This window comes from Leptonotus elevatus, chromosome 14, assembly GCF_054856555.1.
Source record: "Leptonotus elevatus isolate MCC_2025b chromosome 14, RoL_Lele_1.0, whole genome shotgun sequence".
In the NCBI taxonomy this organism is placed as follows: Eukaryota; Metazoa; Chordata; class Actinopteri; order Syngnathiformes; family Syngnathidae; genus Leptonotus; species Leptonotus elevatus.
This window is the reverse complement of record NC_141252.1, coordinates 4,873,914-4,897,785: the sequence shown is the minus strand read 5'-3', so window position 1 is coordinate 4,897,785 and position 23,872 is coordinate 4,873,914. Positions and strand designations below refer to the sequence as shown.

Sequence of the window (23,872 nt, the reverse complement as noted above, 5' to 3'; positions counted from 1 at the left end):
CTTTCACATAGCTGCTGAAACAGGATCGAGTTGTATTTTGGGTTGAGAATGAGATGAGTGTTTTTTTGTTTGCTTTTTTATATACATACATATATGTATACATGCTTGAAATTCATTCATTCATTCATTCAAACACAATGGCCACGATGGAGGAGACGGCACCTGCCTCTCAAACCCCCACAATAGAACCCACCACCACCTCTCCGCCTTTCAAGACGGGGTGGGGGGGGGGGGGGTGGAAGTGTGCGGGTCTCCACTGAGCTGTCACTCAATTATCTATCCATCTGTCCAAGAACATCTGCAACCTGTGTGTACGTGTGTGCGCGTGTGTCTATTGTGTGTGTAAAGGGGGCGTCTCCTGAATTTATGACTCATTGTCAGAAGCAAAACAGTGCACTTAAACTACTTGAGCTAACGCACGCACACGCACACACACACACATGCACATACCTTCAGTGGTCCAGTGGGTGTGTGCACATCTGAATGTTGATTGGCTGACGCACAGGAGGCGGATTCATAGTGTCAGTCAAAGATTCTTGGCGGTCAGGTCATGTGATCCCAGTGCCGTATTCACAATCAAAGAACGGTTTTCAAGTTGGCTTCATGATGGAACACCTGCTCCGTACATAAAAAAAATTTTTTTGGGGGGGGGGGGGGTGTCCCTCTTGGTGTTCCCCCGACTTCCGACGGAGCGACAAGGTCACTGTGGTCAAGGTCACTGAGGCAGAAAAAAAAAGAGAGAAACAAGGACACGCCCCCAAGCAAATGGCACTGAGCAACATGCACATTGACAAAATGACGAACATGAATACGCTCATCTGCGAGCATCCTCCAAACACGCCATCAGTTGCGATTTTGGTCCGGTTTGCACTGAACGTATGCAACACGCTGACAAGAAAATACAAACAATTGGCGTAAACGAGTCACGCCAATGTCAATGAGTCATGAAAACAATTAACACATGACAAACCTGGCAAAAACAAACAATAGAAGAAAATGATGTCAGCAAGTATGGAAAGAGGACACGTCAACAAACGGCGTTCACAAGTGACGTCAACAAGTAATGTGAACAACCCGAGTAGTTGAGTAAATTAGTGACGTAAACGTGAGAGAAAAACGAGAAGCGCAAGCTAACGATGTTAACAAGTAACCTAAACAAGTCATCCAAAGTCGTAACATAAAAAACACCAACACAACATTAACGCATGTAAGCAAATGATGTAAACACGGTAAACAAAAGAAAGAATAAACAAGTGATGTGAAGACCAATGTGCTGCTTAGCGCAATTAGCATGTAGCTGCTCTTCCAAATGTTGAAAACAGGAAATTAATCAGTCATCGTGTTGAGTCGTCTTCCAAGCACTCACCACACATTAATATTCACAGACGTTCATTAGGAACTTTTTTTTCTTCCCATTTGCGTGTGAAAGCCTCCATTGTTCCCGCCGCATCACCATGGCAACAGCACAACATGCTGATTAAGACTTCTTCTTTTTTCTTGACAATGCACTTTCGCCGCTACTTTTACACGAAACGCTCGCCATCGCCGAGCCGAACATCCCGAGGTTGTTCGTGCTTGGCGGGCACCTCCAGGGGGCGCCATGGATTATGCGTCAGTACAATGAGAGTGAAAAGTAGGTCAGGCACAACATGACTCTGCACTTTTACGCATCATCCCCTGGCTCACCTCCAAAAGGCCTCCATGCTCACTTTATTCTCCTCTAATGAAATCCAGAGTATTCAAATATTTTCACTCGACATAAGAATATTAAAATCTTACAGGATGGCGCAATGAGTAACACGTGACCCGGGTGAGCATTGTGAGAATTCTTAGAATGGATCTTTAGATGATGTAGGAAATGTGTGACTGCTAAAGTCTTTTGTTGTGTCATAATAATGGAGGTGGTGGTGTGTGTGTGTGTGTGTGTGTGGGGGGGGGGGGGGTGTATTAAGCATATCACAGGTTCACAGTTGATATGTTTTGCAACATGGCTGCATCAGACCTTAATGGCTGACTTTTTTTGTGGGTCTTGTCATGATAAACAAGCCCACCAAATTTCATGTTGCCAAGCCAAACTGTCTCCAGGGGCTGAATTTTGAAAAGTATTTGAGGGGAAATAATCAAAAGGAGCCTACAACATCCTCATCAAAACAAAATGGTGGCCTTCCTGTGCTTTTTGGATATCGCTTGACAAGAGTTTACTCATGAGAGACGAGTGTATCAAAATGTACTCGGCTCAGTCAAACTGGCTTCAGGGGCGGAATTTTCAAAATAATCACGATGACTTAAGTGACTCTAAAATGGACGCTTCAAACCAAAATGGCAGACTTCCTGTAACTTTTTCAGATAGTTTTGCGGCTCCACTCATGATAGACGAGCTTACCAAATTTGATGTTACGTGAAACTGGCTTTGGTGAAAAGTGAACAAAGAAATAAGATTGAAAATAAATATGTTAGGCTGAGAAGCAGTTGCATGTATTTACATGTGTGTGTGTGTGTGTGTGTTTGTGTGCGCGCGAGAGGAGCATCTGCTATCACACAGGCCAGATGGAGTGTGCACGTGTGTGTGCGTGAGAGAAGTGTGTGCAGGCACGAGATCTTCCTCCTCCTCCAAGACAGATGTGCCAGTCTCACAGCAAAGACGCAGCTCACCCACTCTGACCCTCCCACAGGGAACAAAAGGGGGTGCGAGAAAGCAAAGTGACCAGCTGAGCATAGCTAAGTGACCTTTGAACTCAGCTGCACACACACGTCACACACGTCACACACGTCACACACGTCACATTTATGCTGGGATTTGCAACTTGTTGTGGAATGTGTGCGCACGCACACACATACACATGCACACACATACACGTTTTGTATTATTTATTTTGGGAGTGGGGGGGGGTCACATTAGAAAAAAAATAGTACATGATTCCAATAAACACATATGTAATTTCGATATCGCATTTAATTTGTTTTATTATTATTATTATTATTATTATTATTATTTTAGACTCTGTGGGTTCCCCCCTCCCCCAAAAAGTTTTATTTTACAGAAAAAAAGTATTTTATCAAAATAAAAAGTTGTGTTTTGAGAGAAAAAAGGTTTCTTTTTACACCAAAAAATTGTTAAACTGAGGAAAAAGATTTTTGTTGTTGTTGCAAAAGTAACATTTTTCACAATAAAAGTAATAATTTATAGAGATAAAAAGTCATTTGCTTAATCAGGAAGAATCATACTCTTTTTCAGATAAAAGTTCAGATTTTTGAAAAATCGGGAGTAAATTCTTTAAAAAAATATATATCAGAAAATCAAAAACAGAGGCCAATGGCCAAAATTAGTCCCCAAAAAAAGAAAAAAAAATCTCTATATTTTCACATATTTTCAAACCAGCACAGCAGTTTCCCCACCAAGCCTTTAGGGGGCAGTGTTTGCCATCGTCTCGCATTGCAAGCAGACAGAAAAACTGACTAAAACAACATTTCATTCATTTTGGTGATTGATACTAACAGATAGCAATGTGTTACTATCCCTAACCTTTTGTCAGGAGCTGCATGACCTCTGTTTTCCTCGCCCAATGTCCTGAACCCCAAAAACTAAAATTACCAACAAACAACAAAAACTACCCAAACCACAAAACGACACAAAGTGGATCAGCTTTGATCACTCTTAGCAACTATGCTAGCCTTAATCCTCATCATATCGCTAACATGAACCGCTAATCTTTACCAACTGTGATGACAAATTTGCTCTAGATTATTTATTCGGTTGTTACTAACATATCGATGAGATTAATTTTTCAAAAATAATTTCCAGTTGAATACATTTTGTAGATTGTTATTTACGTCGCAATGCCCTGCAATTGCAAGGTAAGTCTGGTACCGTTCCTAAAGAAAGAACATGCGATGTGGAACAGCCCCCCACCCCCCACCACCACCCCTCCCCCCCCCCCCCCTCCCCACACCGTGTTCTTGTCATTCACCACCCTTTAGGAACGCTACAGAGACGTACTTACTTGCGCACTGAATGCGTTGCCACGTAAATAACAATGGCGGTGTACGTCCAAATAAAGTTTCTGCAAAATGTATTCAACTAGAAATGATTTTTGAAAAATTTATCATAGCTATGTTAGCGACAACAACAAAAATAATATTACGGAACCCAAGTCCCAGCCACGACCCAGACAAGAACACACTGCCTCACAATGGACTCAAAACGCACACTTCAACACACGCTGTGATTGTGATGACAGGCTTTTCTTTCTTTGATCTTGCTCTCTGGTCTCCCTGCATGAGGTCACCGGCGATTGCGCCACGTCTGCAGTCTTTGTGTGTGTGTGGGTGCGCGAGAGGCCCAGGTGAGAACACACCTTCCGTGTCAACATGAAATGAGGCAAAGACGTCTCGCAGTGAGTCGCTGGATGTACGAAAACAAACAAGATGGAAGCAGCAATGAAATTTGGACAATCAAATGCGGTGCTCGTTACGCACGCACGGTTTAACGTGGGAGGATGCGCCAACCGCACGCCGACGACGCAAATGGAAAAACATGGCCAAGCGCCGTCACCTCGTCAAAACTCCCAAACGAGGAAAGGCAAAAATGGCAAACGTCTTCTTTGACGTTCCTGGGAAATTTGAAAGGTACCGACCACCGACGTGAATATATGACTGGATCGTCCATAGATGCCCGTGCAAGCCGTTGAAGCGACAGGGCGGCCATCTTGCTCCTCCCATCTCTGTATGAACCACGGGTGGGAATCTTTGGCAGTCTCACGAATCAATTCGATTCCGATTTTTGGGTCTACGATTCGATACAAAATTGATTTCCGATTCAAAATTATTTGATTGACAATGATTTCTGCTTCAATTTACAGACGTCATGATCTACTCCAGTCTTAAACGGTCATGCTAATTAGCATGCTACTCGCGGCACTTTTATCATTAAAATCGTTTTTTTTCTCCTTCAAAAAGAGTCCAATGCTGGTATTGGTTTGTCATACAGAGTGAACGATTAAAGCAGCGACTTGTTTAGCTTTGTTTCCCGAACGTAGCTAGCTCAAGGCTAACGCAAAATGGAAAGTGCTCTTGACTGAGCGTTAGCGAAGAGTCCGAATTTAGGGAGATTTTCCCTCATGCCTGACAGGAGCGTGCACGTGAGCGGCGTGCACGCACACGTGACTAATGAAGACGGCCGCCGCGTCCGCTCGCTAATGAGAGGCAGATGATGCTCGCAGGAAAACACTTGCGTATGTGCGTGTCCAAGAAAAAGACAAATGACACTCAACTGTCATCGCGCACACGCGAGCACGCACGCTCCTCAGATTAGCCGCTTATGAAGTCGTCAGTATTGCACTAAGCTTTCTTTTCACACATTTTAATCTCTCCAAGGATGTCTGAGAGATTTCTGTGTCTTTTAAAAACATTTTTAATATGAAAACTCGATTGCAGCCATCTTGTCCTGCAATCGTACATGAATCCAAGTCGTGTGGCCGATTTTTGCCATTTGCTGTCAGACTCGATCAGTTTCCCACCAGTGATAATTTTGTTGACGAAAAATTTCCATCATTTTTTTTGTCACAAATGTTTTTTTCCAGACGAAAATCCAATAAAAAAATGTGCATCCAATCACCAGTAACGCGTTTCTCAATTTCCCATTCAGCAAAATGAAGCAATCGATTCCATAAAGTGGAGCCGTAAGCAACTCACGGCTTAAGAATCAGCGCTAATTAGCCAGCAGCTGAATCCTGCTAATAAGCTCCAAAAATCAATCCATCAACTGTCAAGACGAGCAGACTAAATCCTCTGCACCTTTCTCACGATCCCGCCGATTACTCGACAAAACCTCCGTCCCGCCTTCGCCGACCCGCGTCAACCTTTTAAGTGATTGCTGTCATTTAAATACTTATTAAGTGTTATTTTGATTAAACTCAGAAGTCTTCTTTGATGAAGGACTACAAAAATCCGTGAACAATTATTGTTGATATGCTGAAATGAAAACAGACGATTTGGACAATTTTCCATAAAAAAATGGCTCCAAACGATGACTCGTTGATTGAAATAGTTGTCGATTAATTTGATAATGGATACATTTTGACAGCTCTCCGCAGAATATCATCGCAAAGAATGTTATGCCTTTAAACAATTTAGCATCATCGGCATCTCAATCATCGTAATCGGCATCATAAGAATAATCGTCAACCTGCAGCCGACGTTGCCAAGTTTTTAGCTCTCCACGAGTGTGAATGAAGGAATTCGTCTTCATTGTGCAGCAACAATGAAGACAAAGCGCTTGTCGGGGCTGCGGAGGCGCCTCCTCGAACCCCCAGGTTGTTTTCCCCTTCCCCCTGCCTTTCTGCGGCCCCCGAGGACGGCATCCCAACTGGAAGTCCAAGTTCAAGTTCAGATTTTTTTTGGGGCGTCTCGTTCGGCGCATCTCGCTCCCCTCAGGCTGGAAGCGCCCCGACTTCCCGGCAGACGGCGTGGGCGGCGAGCGTGGGGGGGTGTGGGGGGGTCTCCCGCTCAGACTGCCTATTTTTACATTTCATTTGATATTTTTTCCCTTGTCTGTCCATCCGCGTCCGCATCAGCAAGGAGGTTGGCGAGGGCGTGCGGCGTGGGCGGAGGACGAGGCGCAAAACGCTAAATAGCGCCAAAACGGCCCCAGGAATTCACCTCAATAGGCAAAAATGTAAACAAATTCTCCCACCTCACTCGTCCTGGTCCTGATGTTGGGAGCATCTTCCCTCGTTTCCATGGAAACCACTTCAGAAATGTCACTGATTTCAGTCGGGTTGCCTGAAATGTGATGTGAAAGGACTTATTTGTGTTTATGTTCATTCATTTCTGATCTACATGCCGAGCCGCTACACTTATTGACAAAATCAAACAGGGTGGCTTGGTGATGAAGTGCTGCTGCCACCAGTGAAAATACAATCCAATTTTCATGCGTGTTTGCTTTATTATAAGTGGGATGTCGTTGAATTGGCACTCAGGTGGATTTGTAGTGAAAATTTGCTAAGTAGCCGCTTGTTTCCCTGCAGAAAGAGAGAGAGAGGAAGAAAGAACAAATGATAGAGGGAGCAATGGAGAGGGAAGAAAGAGAGAAAGAAAGAGTGAACGAGAGAGAGAAAGAAAGAGAAAAAAAGGAAAAAAAGGAAAGAAAGAAAAGAAAGAAAAAAAGAAGAAAAAAGAAAGAAAGAAACAGAAAATCACTCCCGAGAACGAGAACGAAAACGAGGCGCAAAGAATTCGGGCCCACCTTGGGAAACGAAGATGCGTTCATGTGTCTGCCGGCGGCGAGGGAATGTGGGAAGTGACGGGAGCGGAGGAGGAACATTTTCTGTCATCTGCTGAGTTTGTCCTGCTTTGCTGGCGGCCATCTGCTGGAGATCACCAGAAAGGCGCACGTGGGGGGAGAAATGGAAGTCATTAGCGTGCGTCAGAATTTTCAGTTTTATTGAATGCAGCACAGTGGTGGCTTTCGCTGCTTCTGATTGGCTAAGGCGGCTTTTCAGGTGCCAAATTATGCACCAAACAGACTTCAAAAGACGACATTTGCTCAAATTTCGACATTTCCATTTTCAGTGAAAGCAGCACGGTTGCATCTTTTCCACACTTCTGGTCGACTCGATCAGCTTTACAGGTGCCTTGGCGCTTGACAGCCTGCAAAAGTGTCCAATGTTGCTGAATTTCTGGTTTCCTTGAACACAGCACGATGGTGTCTTTCCTCGAAAAGAACTCGACTTCACACAAAACTTTGTTAAAAGCATGGCAGCCTTCAAAAGTAATTTCCCCTCCGAATTTTCTTAATTCCAAGTCTCCTTGAAAGCAGCACAGAAGATGACGTTCGACAAGCATCTGATTAGCTAAACTTGATTTGTTACGCGACAGACAGCGTGTAGAAGTAAACATTTCGGGAATTCTCAAAGTTCCCAGCTTTAATGAATGCAGCACGACTGTGCCTTTTCCAGAAAATAATTTCTTTAAGCCTGTGATTGGCTAAAATTGTTTCACATTTTGCCATGCACTTCCGTGGACAAAAATGTTCCCTTGTGAGAATTCCCAGTTTTCATGAATGCAGCATGATTTTCCGGAAATGATTTTCTTCAGGCTTCTGATTGGCCAAAATAGATTTGACAGTTAAGCAATTATTTATTTTTAAATGGTGCCACCCGTTGCTTTGGTTTGGAAAACCTGGAAATGTTTTGTTAGCCTGAAATGAAGGAAAATTATGATTTTGTATCAAAAATGTGACATTTCTTAATATGATCTTAAAAGGTCGCCAGATTTGATATTCCTCCCTCGGAGACGGAAAGTCACAACACAGGAAGCCAAACAAAACAATACGAGACAGTCGCAGGTGGGCTGCAGTCACCTCCGTCCTCCCTCTAATTAAATTGTCTCTCCCACCTGCGCCACACCAACACGTGACTGCACGTAATTACAGGGCTGCACTGACACACACACGCGCACAGCTGGATAGAAAGACAGCAGCGAGTTGTGTGTGTGTGTGTGTCTGTAAATATGATATATCACAAATAAATGAAAGTGTCACACCATGTCGCCCGTTGTCGGCGGGAAGTGAAATCAAGATGGATGCATTTGGGATTCAAATAGGGATCTTTTCCACACCACACTAAAAAATCTCAAATTTCATTATAAGCAACATGATCGACAAAAAAAGTTGGCATTGCATGCTTGGAAACGTTTATTGGTGATGTTGAATTATGTGCCATTTACTTTTGGTGTGTGTGTGTGTACTTCCTGTTTGATTGTCACACGTTATTCTTTTTGGAAGAACACATGAAATGTGGCATGATGAGACATCATGCCACGATGTCATGATGTAACGTGGCACTGTGACACATCTGGCAGTGTGACAACATCAACTGTAACATGTGGCTTGTGACATGACCTTATATAGATATGACATCACAATGTCAGATGATGTCACATTACATCACGAGACACGACACCGTCACGTGACATCAAGCAACATCATCTGACATTGTGACACATACGTCTCAAGGTGTCAACATGTGACATCACTTCCCCCATCATCAACTCACCAGCACCCCCAGTGGCCACTTTCAAACACAAACCTAAAAAAATCCAAAAAACAAACAAAAATATTTGCTCACTCACCGGATGCCATCTGTGAAAACGTCCAGAAAAAAAAAGTATTTCCCCAAAAGTCTTTGCCAAATTAAAATCGTATTAATATTAAAACAATAGAAATATGATCCATTTAAAGAAAGGCAAGCTGCAGCAGCATGAGGCTAGCAAACATGCTAATAAATAAATGAAAACTAATAAACTAATGTGCTTGTTTTCTTTGATTTGTAAACAATTTAACTTAAGGAACTTTGGCATCTTAACAGTTTTGAGATAAGAAAAACTTGTTTGTCTTGGTGTTTAAGCCACTTCCTGTCCAATCAGGAAGTACATACGTTTGCAGCTTTTTCGTGAGCACTTGTTAACGTCGTGAAGCTTTTCCACTTGGAGTCAACTTTGACGAGCGTCTGGCGTCATCACGGTGGCTCGACGTGACGTCTTCGTTCCAAATCAGACTTGTGCCGCCATCTTAATTGCGCAACAACCAGACATTTGTCCGTTATTTTTGGCGTCCGCCAACTTGTGTCCCGGCTCGTAAAGGCTGGATCCCTTCAAGCGTGCTAAGTGGTGCGAGATCCGAGGAAAAAACAACAAGCTGCCGCTAGAAGCCGTCGTCGTAATCGTCGCAGCCGTAATCTGCTGGAAAAACAAAAACAACAAATCAAAATGGCTGCTGCAACGCTGTTTGTAAATAAGGATTTCCTGGATTTAGGATGGCATCTAATGCAACATAAAATCAGAGTATGGCTAAGATTGTTAGCATTGATGTTCCTTGGTTTCACAGCTTTGGACATGCCAACATGTTAAGGTCCAAGCTCTAAGGTCAAAGGTCAAAGGTCACAGTATTGCCAATTTGGTGAAAGAGCAAAAACTACTTTTGAGACAATTTTCATCCGATCGTCTTCAAACTTGGTGGAAAGATAGAAAGTATACAGCTACTTACATGATTTGGTTTTTAGTGACAATTACCTTTGATCGACAGGTGGTTACCTGAGGTCAAAGTTCACCAGTAACAAGTTCAAAAATCACATCAATAAAATACTATCAAGTCATACCTCATATTAAAGGTCTTCACGAGGGCTTTCCGGATATGTGATTGTGTTGCTGCTATAAGCTCTTACGATGAAATGAAAATCAAAATCACGTTGCAACAAACCAACATAAACAAATCATACCTCAAATGAACCATCCTTTCTATTTATAACTACATTGTCAGTATGATGAATATCCAAAACCTTGATATTGACTGAGGATTATTTGCCTTCGGAGATTTTTATAGGTCAAAACTCTGAAGGTCAGTTTAATGTCAACGCGAGGTTGACGGAAGGCGCTAATTGCGGCAAAGTGGACACAAACTGACCGGCGGCGCTCATTAAAAGACGTCATGAAAAAAACCGGATCCCCTAACGAGTTAGCGGCGCCGAGTGACGCCACTCGCGACAAGCCGACGGCCTCCGACTGACCTTGACTGCCCATCAGCTCCATGGCGCTCACGCAGGTATCCTCCTCCTCATCCTCGTCTTCCTCGCCCGCGTCGTCGTACATCACCGGGCCGCTCTCCACCAGCACGGCTAGGGGGGCCGCCACGGCAATCGGCGCTGGGAGGGCGGGCTGAGCAAACAGTGAAATATTGATTTTCAATATTTCTGATGATCGACAACAATCCAGTGACACGACTCACAAACATGGACTGACTGTGTGTGCGTGCGTGCGTGCGTGCGTGTGTAATGTCGAGTGGCAGCAGGAAGACATGCGGTTCCTCTTTGAAAATTTTGGCCCCAAAGCCAGTTTGAGTTTGCAACATGAAATTTGGTAGACATATCTTTCATGAGTAGACGCACAAAAAAAAGTCTCAAGAAGCCATGTTTGAAAAGCAACTTCAAGTCAACCACGTCGAAGATAATTAGAATGATGCCCATATGCTAAGAGTTGAAAAATAAAAAATGAATAAATTAGGGACTGAGGGACTGCCAAAAATGTCAGGAATTAGACCGTGCCATTTGCCCCTTCAAGCCCCCAGAGAGGATGTTTAATGGCGTATGGGTACGGTTTAATTCCTGGGAGCGAGCGAGCAGAGTGAACTCATCTCGTCTAATCTGCAAGATTACGTAAGTGGGCAGCGGACTCGGCCAATCAGGGAGGACCATTGCTTCCCTTTCCCAAGGGGGGGGGGGGTTGCTAAGTAACAAGGTTCGTTGACCCCAGCACTCGTGCAAACGTTCTTCTCCTGGCACGTGATTTAGCAAAGGAGAATTAAAAGAGGACAAGGCAGGAAGTAAGCACAGGAAGTAGAACAACAAAACGGAAAGATGCGACCAAAAATCAGGACAGGACGTGTGACTTTGAGTGTCCACGGAAACACACAACACAAACATTTCAATTCATGTGCACGTGCGCAGCCGGTAGGCAAGCAGCGTGTTGCGAGCGCACGTCGTGAGAAAACACAAAGTTAAAAAGCAGCAAAAAAAAGAAAAAAAGTGCTGCTGTGGACATTTTTGCCCTGAAGGGATTTTGACTTGAAGGCAGGAAGAAGGGAGAAGGGGGGGGGGGGGTCGCTGGGGGTTCTTTTCGGGGCGTTTGTTGAAGGGCAGACAAAGAAATTAGAGTTGGACTCTTCCGTGATGCCGTTCTCGTCTCGGGAACTCAAGTGAAACAAAAAAAATGTACATTGTACCCCCCGAGAGCCCCCCCCCCACTGGTCGTCATGGTAACAAAAGATGTACTCGCCATGGATGAGAGGCAGAACCACCTCCCCTGAAACCGAGTGAGTTCGACACCTAGGAACGCTTTTCCATGCTGATTTAAAGAACAAAAACAAAAACGTCTTCTGTGTATATTGATGATGAAGATGATGATGAAGATCATCTGACCTGCTGCACGGCCATCTTCTTGTTGGGCTGCCCGGTCACAAATGTCTGCAACCTGGCAACAAACAAACCACAACACTTAAACTTCATCTGTCTTTTTTTAAGGGTACTGAAAGTACCACTTTTATCGATACCGGTACTTGGTCTCAGGTACTACACGAGAATTGAAAAAAGTGGTATTGGGAATCTTTACTTAAAACCCATTTGAGTGACTTTATATATTGACTGTGGATGTAACGCATCATTTAGGATTCATACGGCCGATTTCCCTGTTTGGGAAGTATCGCTTGATTGATTTCACAGGTCCACACTGGGAAATGAATTCACCATTGAACCATCGTCTCGATTTTTGCATGTGCGTGCGTGTGTGTGAAACTCCTTCACATACGAATGTCGTCTTCGTTTGAGCTGCCCAGAACTACAGTGGGCTAATTCCATTTATTCATTTAAAGTCTTTTGGGCTGCAATAAAATTCTTGTGATTCATTTGGCAACGACGGCTTCTTCTGGCTTGTTTTGACACAAAGTGTGCTTTTTCCCAAGACTTGGCATTTTGCTGATGCGGACAAAAATGGAGATGGCCCACTGTGGTTGTCAGCAGCTCATTCCGGACCATTTAAGTTATTTTTTTTAATCTGAATTTCTGGGATGTTTTGTGTAGGAGGTGAAGCCTGGGGGCCATTTTGGAAACGGGAGTTGGACCAGTGTTGCGCTGGCGAATCAGGAATAATTTACTGCCTCCTATAGGTCAAAATTGGAATTAAACTTTGATTTTGACCAGTAATCATCTGAAATAATCATAAATGGAGTTAGCAACTTAGCCCACTGCAGTTTTCAGGGGCTCATTGCTGTTTTTTTATTTCACTCAAATTGAAAGAATAAGTTCCATTTCACAAGACAGAAGTGATTGACAGCTCAAAGCTCGTTCCCACTGGCGGCATCACCCGAGGCGCTGATCACGCCCCACCTTTTACAATCAACGCCTCCCTCTGGCCGTTGAGCGCTAATGAATCAGCCTTAAGCCAGGGAGGTGGGTGTGGTTAATGATGGGGGGGGGGGGAGGCAGCATGATGTAGGGCCCCCACTGCGTTGAACATGTGCTCTGCGAACACCCCCCCACCACCCCGAGGGGACACGTAACATTTCCGCATGACCCCGCAACGAACTTGTCATGAATACTAAATGCAAGCTTGTCTGACGCCATGATGATGATGATGATGATGATGATGATGATGATGATGATTGTTATTCATCACCGTTATCATCGTCATCAGGGCCTGAACATGAGAATTGCTTCATTTCTTCTTCTTCTTAAATTGTAATGACCATTTGTTGGCTTTAATGCTTATTGGTAAGTATATGATCATTATTGTTGCACACAGAGATCAAAACAGAACAGATTTTATTTTTTAAATCTTATTATTTGGGTTACTACTAGAGAATCTGTCACCTGTATGAGGTGCTTTAATTTTTACTACTGTTATTATTATGATTATTAGTGCCAAGCAAAGAGGTGCCAAGACATTGAAAGGGTTAAATCACGTTATTCACATTTTCTTTTAATGAATAGAATTTTCCAGTCATAATGTCACCTTTTTGGAGGCTTTAATTATTATGATATGATTGTTAATATTAATTATTATTATTTGTGCCTAAGCACAGAGCTGCTACTACTCAATTGAAAATTGTTATATTTTGTTCTTATGATAAAAAAAAAAAAATTCTGACCGATATGTTTTCTGGCCACTAAATGACCTTTATTTATACCTTTAGTGATGATGATGATGATGATGATGATGATGATGATCGCCCGAGTATGAAGCTGCTCGGACTGCCTTGAATTATATAGATTTTAAATTCATATCATTATATCAAGTCACCTATTAGGTGCTATAATTCTTATCATCATTATAATTATTATTAGTGCAGCAAATAAATTTTTACTATTGTTATCCTTGAACAATAATAATAATTTTCATAACTTTCCCACCAGTAAGCCAACTTATTGGGAGCTTTAATTCTTATGATGATGATGATGATTATTAAGAGCCAGCCAGAGCGAGTCGTGGTAATAACGTGAGAATAATCGAGTCATTTAGCGAGAGCGACTTGAGTTTGGATGTTTACGGCCGACGGTGGGTGTCCGGTAGAGTTCAGAGGTCAAAGGGCGGCTGAGCCCGGTCTCCGAGGCGACCGACTTGAAGAGGTGCCGCGGCGGGGAGCGGCTCCCGACGCGCCGCCGGAGTTGACCGCCCCTGCGGCCGACGCATAAATCATGCGTGCGCTGACAACAACGTGGCACTCTCACAGACGCGCCGTCGCCGCAGATGTCTCAGTCGGGTCAATTTCTCGCACATCGTCGGAGTCCAACAAAGACATGTGGCGGAATATTCTCCCAATTAGTAGTACTTTTTGCTTTTAAAAAAATATTTTTCAAACAAAATGATATCACCGTAATCTTGTAATATTTCTTTTTTTCTCTGGGCCTTGAAATGACATATTTTTAATTCAAATATTGAGCTTTCTCAATCTTTTTTTTCTTAAATAAAATATTGTAATATTCTATTTCTGGTTATTATACATGCCTGTAAAATGCTGTCTTAGGCAACTTTTTCTCTTAAACGGACACCATTTTTACCAAATGACACCTTTTTCCTGGCAAAATGTGTTTCGTCTTGCAATAGTGAGACATCATTACAGCAACATGAAGCCTTTTTTTGTGTGTAAATGTCTTTCCTCCCAATCAACTACGAGACAAAGGAAAGAAAAAACAGTCCTCATTACTGACGTTGGTTGTTCAAAGTTGGACTTTGGTGCTGACTGGTGATTTTTGCGGCGCAGGCAGGACGTGTTTTTGCCTTCAGGCCGGACAAGCTGTTGACTTCCTGCAAACATCCTCTGCTGAGTCGCGTCCTCCTCCTACTTTTCTTTCTTATCATCGGCTCAGCACTCAAAATACAAGCAACAGCTACAACATGAGGTACGCCAGCCAAGACGCCAACAAAACGCATTCAAACTATGTCGCTAACAAAAACAGCAGCACCGAGGCAAGGCACGGAAACGGTCCTTCATAAGATTTCTATTGTCTCATGTTGTTCCAAGCATGTCTTTGGAATTAATACAAATGTTGAGTGAGTTGATTTTCTTTTTCATGTTGCTTTGCCGTCCTTGAATGGTTGTTTTGCCCTCCGGCATTTGAGTTGCCACTCCTGCGCTATAAAAGATGAATTTGTGAATACCAAACCAGAAATATGCAGTGGGGTTTATTGATTTTTTATTTATATTTCATTTGCTCTACCTTGAAGTGACCTGATGCTAGGCTACTAAGCGAGTCGGGAGGCCTTGGCAGAGGTCTGTCCTCTCCCGAGAGACACTGTGCGGGTTTTCATCGGTTAAGCGTGGATCTAACGTCATCTGGTGTACCTAATGAAGCGTCTGTCGACGCTAGCTTTTAACTCCGCCCTTTGCCAACTGCTCCTGTGTTAGGCTATCAGTAGCCGCCGGCTTTAGCGACGCGGCGCTAATCAGCTTAGCGTCCAATGAGACGCCGCGCCTGAGCTGCACAGGCGACTGACGGCTGGTGGAGTTAAGCCACCGGATTTGGTGTGTGTGTATGTGAAAGGGGGCGGGGGATGGGCGAGGTGCAAAGACTGCAACCGTATGTAAGAAAAATTAATCTATGTAAGGGGGACTTGAGTTTAAGGGACAAAAGATGAAGTGGAATCCCCACAAGGAGACCAATCTAAATCCACGTTCTCACTAAGACAGCTTTTCCCCCCGTCTCGCTGTCTTGTGTGAAAGGTATCGACCCAAGCGGTAGTGGATCTGCGACTTTTTCAACTTCACAGGTACTTCTGCCTTGTTGTATCGCTATCTTGACAACTATTTCCCTTTAACACTGCTGTGTCAGGTGTTTCGCACCCCTTATACACAGACATCTGTCTGTCTTGATTCGGTTACAACTCTCACCCAAGTCACAAGTTGAATTTTTCCGGTCAGCTATGTTGCCCCAACCCTTTTGATTTGTTTATACCATATATATATAACAGTTACAAAACAAAAAAGCTGTGGGGGAAAGCCGAGGTTGTGTGAAAGGGGTTAGTGTGAGTCTTCAGTTTTAGTAGAAGGTAAGATTAAATTTGACCTCCCCCAAAGAGCTGTTCATTGTAAATTACTTTTGACACAGAGTGAAAGTGGTGAGTGCTGTTTAGTAAACTTCGCACCCCCTTTAACACAACCACCTACTGTCATGCCTCTGTTACAGCTAATCCAGAAAATGAAAATTTTCCAGGTCAAGGAAATCACCCCCTCACCCTTCTGATTTGTTTTTACAGAACAACAACAAAAGAAAAAGGTGGTAATGAAAAAAAACAAGAAAAAAAAACAGGGTTGGGAGAAAGGGGTTAGAGCAGGTACAACAAAATTTGAATTTAGCCTCTTCCAAATAGCATAAAAGCAAATTTGCAACAATTACTTTTGATGCATCAGAGCGAAGGACGGGTGTCTGGTGTTAACTTCGCACCCGGTCCCGATTTCCCAGTTTCCCCTTTCACACATTAGTCAACCTTGCTTGACTCTGCCGTTCAGTCATTGCCTGGTACGACAGACACCGGCTGCTGCCGCCGCCTGGGAGAAAACATGGCATTTCCTGTCTCGCACCCCCTTTTCACTCTGGCCCTGCAACCGTCCTGGGGGGGGGGGGGGGGTGTTGCGGCGACGGCGGCAAACATCTGCCGGCTAAAGTGCTGAGCTGCCAGTTCTTCCGTAGCGCAAAACCAACACAGACTCCCGCTGGAAAACAAACCCCGTTAGGAATTCTCTTTCTTCTTCTGTCTTTTTGCCTACACACAAAAAAAATGCGAGAGTGGAACTCGGAAGAGCGCAGCAGAGAAGAGCGCTAGAGGGCAATTAGGCGCTATTTCTGGATCCCGCTTCTTTCCAGTGAGGATGGGGCGAACGGGGGCGGGAATGTTTGGTAAGCGGCTTTCATATCGCAACAATGTAAGGAAAATATGGCAGGAATGCGCCACAGAAAGACAACCAACCGAAGCATCCCACTTCTGACACAGGATTCCAAGGAGTAGAACCTTCAATCGAGATTTGAAACTTGGGACACTTGACCGTGAAACCACACAACCAATCTCTGAGGACGACATCCTGTTCAAGTTAAGAAAAACAAAACAATACATACTTTCTCCCCCTTCCCCAAAAGCTAATGCTAACTAAATGCTACCTTGGTTGACTGTTCAAGAGCGGTAAACATGCAAACAAGTGCAAATAGAAGCCTTGAGAAAGGCGTAAAAGTGGGGGATGGGCGCACTGTCGAAGGGGGGGGGGGAGCTCCCCCCCCCCCACAATGTGGCCCCTCAGCAACAAGGCACAATGGCTGCACTGTCAGCAGAGCCGCACCGTCGCTCTTTCAATAACAAGCTCAAAGGCGGCCATTCTGCCCCCCGACTGCGTGCCTTCTTTTTGGGCCTTTTTCCCAGGCTGCACATAATTACGCTGCGAGACGATGGCCATGCCGTCGCCCCACTTTTTAAAAATTCTGCTAATGCATAAGCGACCAGTCCTAGCATTGTGAGCACAAGTTAACATTGCATTGTTTTACAGGCAAGTTGAGTGGTTGACCTGGAAGACGACAAAATAGGTCTTCATTTTCACACAAAGCGATTCGGACAGCCGCACAGCAAATATGCCAAGCGCTCATTAACAATCACTTGTTTTTTGGGGGAAAGATAAAATATGTATTCATTCTTGAGGCATTCAAATGACTCCGCAAACATAACATTAGCATTTTTCCATAAAGTCAGCAATGCACTCATTTGAAGGCGATAATACAAGTTGTTTAACTTGGAACAGACAAAATAAGTGTTAATTTCTGAGGGATTCAAAAACTCCGCAGATGACCTCACAGCAGGTACGGCTCACGTTTGTAGCACAACGTTAGCATTACTTTAGCATTTTGAGCTAACAACAGCATAGCTTGGTTTTCAATAGAATACAAGAGCATACAAAATATGCAAAATATTAGCATATGTGTCAGCATTTGTTAGCTAACATCAGCGTAGCATTGTATTACATAATGCAAGTTATTTATGTTTGGGCAGACAAAAAGTGTTGAATTTTAGTATTCAAAGGACAATGCGGACAAACGCGTAGCTGCAAAGGCCTGGTGTTTGAAATATCATCTTAGCATTGCAAGATTTTACAAACACAACCGTTTTTAACATCAGAGCAGAGAAAAGTTGTGTTGACTTTTGAACCCCCCAAAGTCACTATGCGGCCAAATGAAAAGCATTTAAGTTGTGCCCACTGACCTTTTGCCCAGCGAGCTGAGTGGCGTGCTGAGGTTGAGTGACGCCCGTCCCAGCTTTGGGTTGCGTCTGCTTAGCTTGGTTGTGGTGGTGGGTCCCCGGGGGGACTGGGCCTTGTGGGCGGGGCTGACGGCGGGCTTGATGTTGAGGTCCTTGAGCACGTCGTAGTTGATCTTGGCGGAGATCTTCTTCTGCTCCAGCATCTTCTCGATGGCCTCGTCGGCCGTGCCGGCTCGGATGGCCGGCCGCTGTTTGGGCGCCGCTCGCTGTTTGCAAAACGTCGCATGTCAATGTGGTCAAATGGCAAATCTGAAACTAATGTAAATTGCGATTTATCAACTCAATTTTTGCTATTTGCTCGGAAAAGTATTTCAGCCAATTTGCACATTTAGTTGTTGATGTTGATTCCGTAATGTTGAGCTTCATTATCTCGAACGTTAAGAGTTAATGATGGATGCTCACTTCATGCCAATAATAAAAGTTAACATTTGAGATAATGTTGACGCTAACCTTGGAAGCGAGCGTTGGTATCCAACTTCAGAAGCAGGATGTAAATATCATTGGAAGCAAAATCTTGAGGTAATGTTGACGTTATTACTTGAAGCAGATGCTAAAGACAAGGCTAGCTTCCAACGTTGACGCTAACTTTGGAGGCCAACAACAGAATTGTCATACGTGTAATGTGACGCGTAATGTTGGAAGCTTATCTCCAAAGCTAACATTGAAGGTAATGCTAAAGCTAACCTTGAAGTCTACCACCGCAGCTAACGTCAAAAGCCATCATTGTTCTTTCTAAGCTCCAACAGAGGTAACATTGGAAACTAATTTGAGTCTCTGACTCGCTAACTTTGGAAGCTAACGCGTCTCCGTGTGCTACGAATTTAGAAGCGAATATTGAAAGTAACATTAGAAGCCAACTAATGAAGCTACATTTAAAAGGTGAGGTTGAAGCTTTTGTATCGATTCTTAAACTATGCTGCCGTCTGCAGAGCGACGTGGTCTCGCGCTTGTAGCATAGCGTTAGCATTCTGAACTAATTAAGTCAAGTTGATTCGTGTGGCGCAGAAAGGCAAGAGTTGGTACCTTCTTCTTTTCCTTGTAGATGCCCAACTCCTTCTCCTTGGCGATCCTGGCCTCCTTTTCTGTAAACAAAAACAATCATTTGGTCCAACACAAGCCAAATCACAAATATAATGTTGCCATGTGATGATGATGATGATGATGATGATGATGATGATGACGAACCTTTCTGTTCTTTGAGGTATTCGGAGTTCTCGGCCATCCAGAGAGCCGTCTTGACCTTGATCTCCTTTTCACTGAGCAGGTACTGCAAACAGTTGTATTGCTTTTCGCTCTCTGGCATGTACAAATCAGTACCAAAATATTTGGTAGTCACAATTTACGGGAGCTTCTTTGGTTTTACAGCGGAGCTCAAAGTTAACCAGTAAAAGCGTCAAACATCAGATTTGGAACAAACCACATGGAGTCATACCTCAAATTAAGGGTCTTGAAGAGGGCTTCGCCGTTCTGTAACTATGCTGCCAATCTATCTTTCTATCATGACCTTATTGTCCAAAATATGCATTTTGCAGTATGACGTTCAAGCTGGTCAAAACCTCCCTAGTAACAAAGTCAAAAAGCACATTGCAAACAAACCACATCGAGTCACACGTCAAATTAAAGGTCTTGACGAAGCCTTTTCAGATTTGTAGCTTTCTTGTCGATATAGCCTCAGCTGATGACACAAGTGCTGAAAAATATGTTGGTTTTTCAGCATGCAGCCAAGATGGCCTAAAGTCACTAGCAACAAAGTCCAAAATCATGTTGCAGACAAAGCCATGTTGAGTCACACCTGAAATTAACGGTCTCGATGGAGGATTTCTTGGATCTGTTACTATGCTGTCAACATTGTAATGACATATTTACACCAAAACATTGTTTTTCCAGTGTGAAGCTAAACTGGCCAAAACGGCAGCACGGTCAAAAATCGCAACAAAAATCGCATCAAATCAACGGTCTTGATGAGTATGTTCCAAATATGTAACTATGTTTTTAATATGTTCTCAGATGATGACAAAGGCATCCAAATTTTTTTTTCCCACCCTAGTATGAAAGTCACATGGCAACAAACCACTTTCAAATGAAAGATCCCGATGACGCCTTCCCATGTTGCGACATCGCAGATCTGTCATTATATGTTGAGGTCATCGCATAAAAACACTTTCTTCCGCCCCACAACCGGGACTTATACCATCTCGTTTACGTACCAGCTCGATCTCGCTATCATCGATCCCGCTCAGGTCCAGCTCGCCGCCATCAGCAGACGCTTCTGTCACACAAACAAGCAGAAGCAACGAAAACGCTGCGTGTGATTTGTGACATCACGAAGGAGAAGCTTCCTGGTCTAAGAAAAAAAAAAAAGACTGAAAACTAAAATCTCGTCCATGGGGGCTGACTTGCTATCTGGTGGGCGCAGTCCTCCGAGAAGTTCCTGTGCGTTAAGTGCGAGCTGATAAGCAGCAGCGCAGCTGATAAGACTTGGGGGAGGTCACTTAGCCTGGCGCTCGTCGCACACCGCTCGCTAATAATTTCATCGCAACTATAAAAAAAGACAAGAAAAAAAAAGACTGAAAATATGAGAAAGATTAAATGCAAAAGTCTTCGAGAAGGCAAACGGAGGTCAGGCCGTCCGTTCGTCATTCATCATCTTTCCTCTTTTTGAGCTTAATGTGCTTCTGTGAGCTTCTTTTGTTCTCTTCACTTGTCGTTCATCAGCTCTTCTTCTGCTCATCTTTTTTGTCTTCACGTACGTCTGCTCGCTTCTCTTTCTCCCAAAGACAAATCATTTGGTCCCTTTTTGATTCTTCTTTCTTTGCAGATTTCTCTTCCACGCTAAAATTCTTCTTTTCCTTCATTGTGTCCATTTTCTTCTCTTTTTAGTCTTAATGATGTCCTGCTAGCTTCTCTTCCATCACTTTTTTAAACGCTTATTAGATATCCACCAAGTAGCTGAATGGGCAACAAATAAAAAGAAAAGCATTTGAGCATTTTCTTTTAAGTTTTGTTATCATGTCTAACCTGTCAACTTTGCATGTTTGTGTAGACATTTTTTGTACTAGAGATAATAATGCTGACTTTTCTGCAAGGCTATCTGATGCATATTTAATAAGATTATAACCGGTAGTTTTCCTATGTGGCTACAATTCTGGAAGATTATAGCAAAAAAAAAAAAAAAAAAAGTCTAGTCAAGCTTATTGGGGGGGGGCAAATAATCCCAGGATTTGCACTCCTGTTATCATTGATGGCGAAAGCAAAGAAAAAAAGCAGGTGCCGGAGTGTGAAACCTTCCCTCCGCTCGGTGCCAGACTCCCCCTCCCCTCTCCTCTCTCCTCTCTCCCCCCCAAGATGGATTTGCACCCCCTCGTAGAAACAAGCATTCAGACTGGCAATAAATAGAGTGGCAGATTCTTGCTGACACGGGTGGGCCGAGGCCAGCCCATTAAAATGCGACCTGCTCAACCTTGGAGGAGGTTCCGCCAAGTGAACGCCCACTCAAACACCTGCTCCTCCACCGATCCCCCCCAAGTGGGGTCAAAGGGAAGAGGGAGACACGCAGTTAACTTTTTTCACAAGGCATGTTTTGGCCCTTCTAGGTTTAAATTCCACGCTAATGGTCAGATGAAGACGAGCGCAATATGCTTGTGAACAGAGTCAATATGTGGAGGAACTCAATGTGTGCATGCATTGCCTCGATATATATATTATATTTATATATTTTTTTATATTTCATATTTATACTATTTTTATAATATTTTTCATTGCTGTAATATACAAAAGCACAATATTGTGTGCGACAGAAAATCTGACATTTTGCTTTAAAGTAATTATTAAGGCAATTATTATTTTTTTAATTGTAATTAATCACATGACTACAATAGTTAACTCACAAATAATCACAAATTTTATACATGTTAAAAATGTACAATGACTTTCATACTTTTTTTAACATAAAAGTGGGAAAAAAATATGGCTGCATCTTTTAGTCATTGATACAGTAATTTAAGAATAATTCATAAAATGGAGTTAAAATTAATAAGTTGTACTGTACAGTCAAAAAATCCGAATGTGATATTGATTTGTTTTGGTCATCTTTCTGCCACGAGATGGCTTAATTGCATTTGTAAGACATTGATGACAGCGCCGTGTATTTTTCTTTTCATACTAAGAGCTAGCTAATCATTACCATGAACGTGATATTCTGCACATTTTTGTAAAACACAACTTGTCTCCACGAATATAATCACATTTATTACTGCTAAAGTTTGACGTGGGCGTGTCTGCTGCACTGCGACTGGAATTCCTCCAGTAAATTAATTAAGATTAAAGTAAATCACGCGTTAAAAAAAAAACCATAAAAATAGTGGCGTCATAGGAATTTGAAATGAACTCACTCATTTTGACACCCCTACTTTAAAGCTGACATTTTAGAATCGTCAAGCTTCTAACTCAGCTCCACAAGGACACGAACAAACATTTTGCGAGTTCAGTCGGACTTGGCAATGCGAAATTTGGTAGGCCTGCCGATCACGAGAAGACCAACAAAAAGTCTCGAAAAGCCTTGCTTTAAAACGACACATTTAGATTTGTATTGGAAGCGCGCATACGAGAGCAGACACGGGGGGCAGGGGTGGCGGGGGAGGGGTTACGTGTTTGTTCCTGGCAGCTGAAACCTCCTTGCGTTGCGCCCGCGTGACCACATGTCTTCTCCCAGCTGTCCCGTCAGTGCGACGGATGATGGCCGTCCGTCCATGAATGAATGATGAGTCATTATTAATTCACGGGGGAGACAAAGTGCTCCGAGAGATTAAACACAAGCTGCAAATATTCACGAAACAGGTGCTCAAAACTTCAAGTCCAATTCGAACGGACACCAAAGCCACTTTCAGTTAAATCTCTGCATTTAACAAGATAACATCAGAATGATGTGACGTCATTGCGTTAAAGTGTCAAGTCATGTCATCCGAGGTGAGATTTTGCCACCTTAACGTGACCTTGGCGTGTGCCGGAGGTCTTTCGGGGCTCTTGCGTTGGACACGGCTAGCGTCCGCATTGATCCGTGCTGGTGGCTGCGGAAGCGGCACTCAGTCCAATCAATAAGCTCAACGAGCAAGTCAGGCGTCCGGGGAGCACTTCCTTTAAAGCAGCGGACCACCACCAACTATTTGGACGGGCCGCCGTAGAACCCTTCGCCATGACGTCACATGCACTTCTGGTCGGAAAGAAAAAAACAACAAGCAAACCTTTTGGACGTACGTATGAGGAAATGCCTTCCACGAAGTCTGTCGCGTTCCAAGTGATTTTATCTTCTGTGTATCGAAGACATCCATCCTTTGGTTTTCCCCCCCAAACACTCACAGGTTGCAATGGATTTCAGTTCTGTTTCAGTTGAGTGCGAGCACAAACAAACTTGTGTATATGAGAGCATTTGAATAGTGTGTATAAGAACATTTCAGTGGTGTATGTGAGCAAAAAACAAAAACTAAAAACCCAGTAACAGGTGCGTGCATTTCAGTAGTGTGTATGAACAAAA

General features: G+C 43.4%; 1 protein-coding gene across 3 annotated transcripts in view; it reads right to left on the bottom strand.

Annotated features, from left to right (window-relative positions):
- Positions 1 to 8,668: 8,668 nt before the first annotated feature.
- The window catches only part of brf1a (BRF1 general transcription factor IIIB subunit a), a 35,280-nt gene continuing 20,076 nt past the window's right edge, over positions 8,669 to 23,872 (bottom strand). For 2 of the 3 annotated variants that reach the window (XM_086095676.1, XM_086095677.1), the window contains exons 13-19: positions 20,550 to 20,611; positions 19,528 to 19,609; positions 19,366 to 19,424; positions 18,286 to 18,548; positions 11,970 to 12,021; positions 10,563 to 10,710; positions 8,669 to 9,738 (exon numbers count right to left, since the gene is read on the bottom strand). In XM_086095676.1, coding sequence (XP_085951802.1) covers positions 9,701 to 9,738; positions 10,563 to 10,710; positions 11,970 to 12,021; positions 18,286 to 18,548; positions 19,366 to 19,424; positions 19,528 to 19,609; positions 20,550 to 20,611 — 704 coding nt within the window. In that variant the 3' untranslated portion in view covers positions 8,669 to 9,700. The remainder of the gene's footprint in view (positions 9,739 to 10,562; positions 10,711 to 11,969; positions 12,022 to 18,285; positions 18,549 to 19,365; positions 19,425 to 19,527; positions 19,610 to 20,549; positions 20,612 to 23,872) is intronic. The other variant, XM_086095678.1, reaches the window with a different exon arrangement.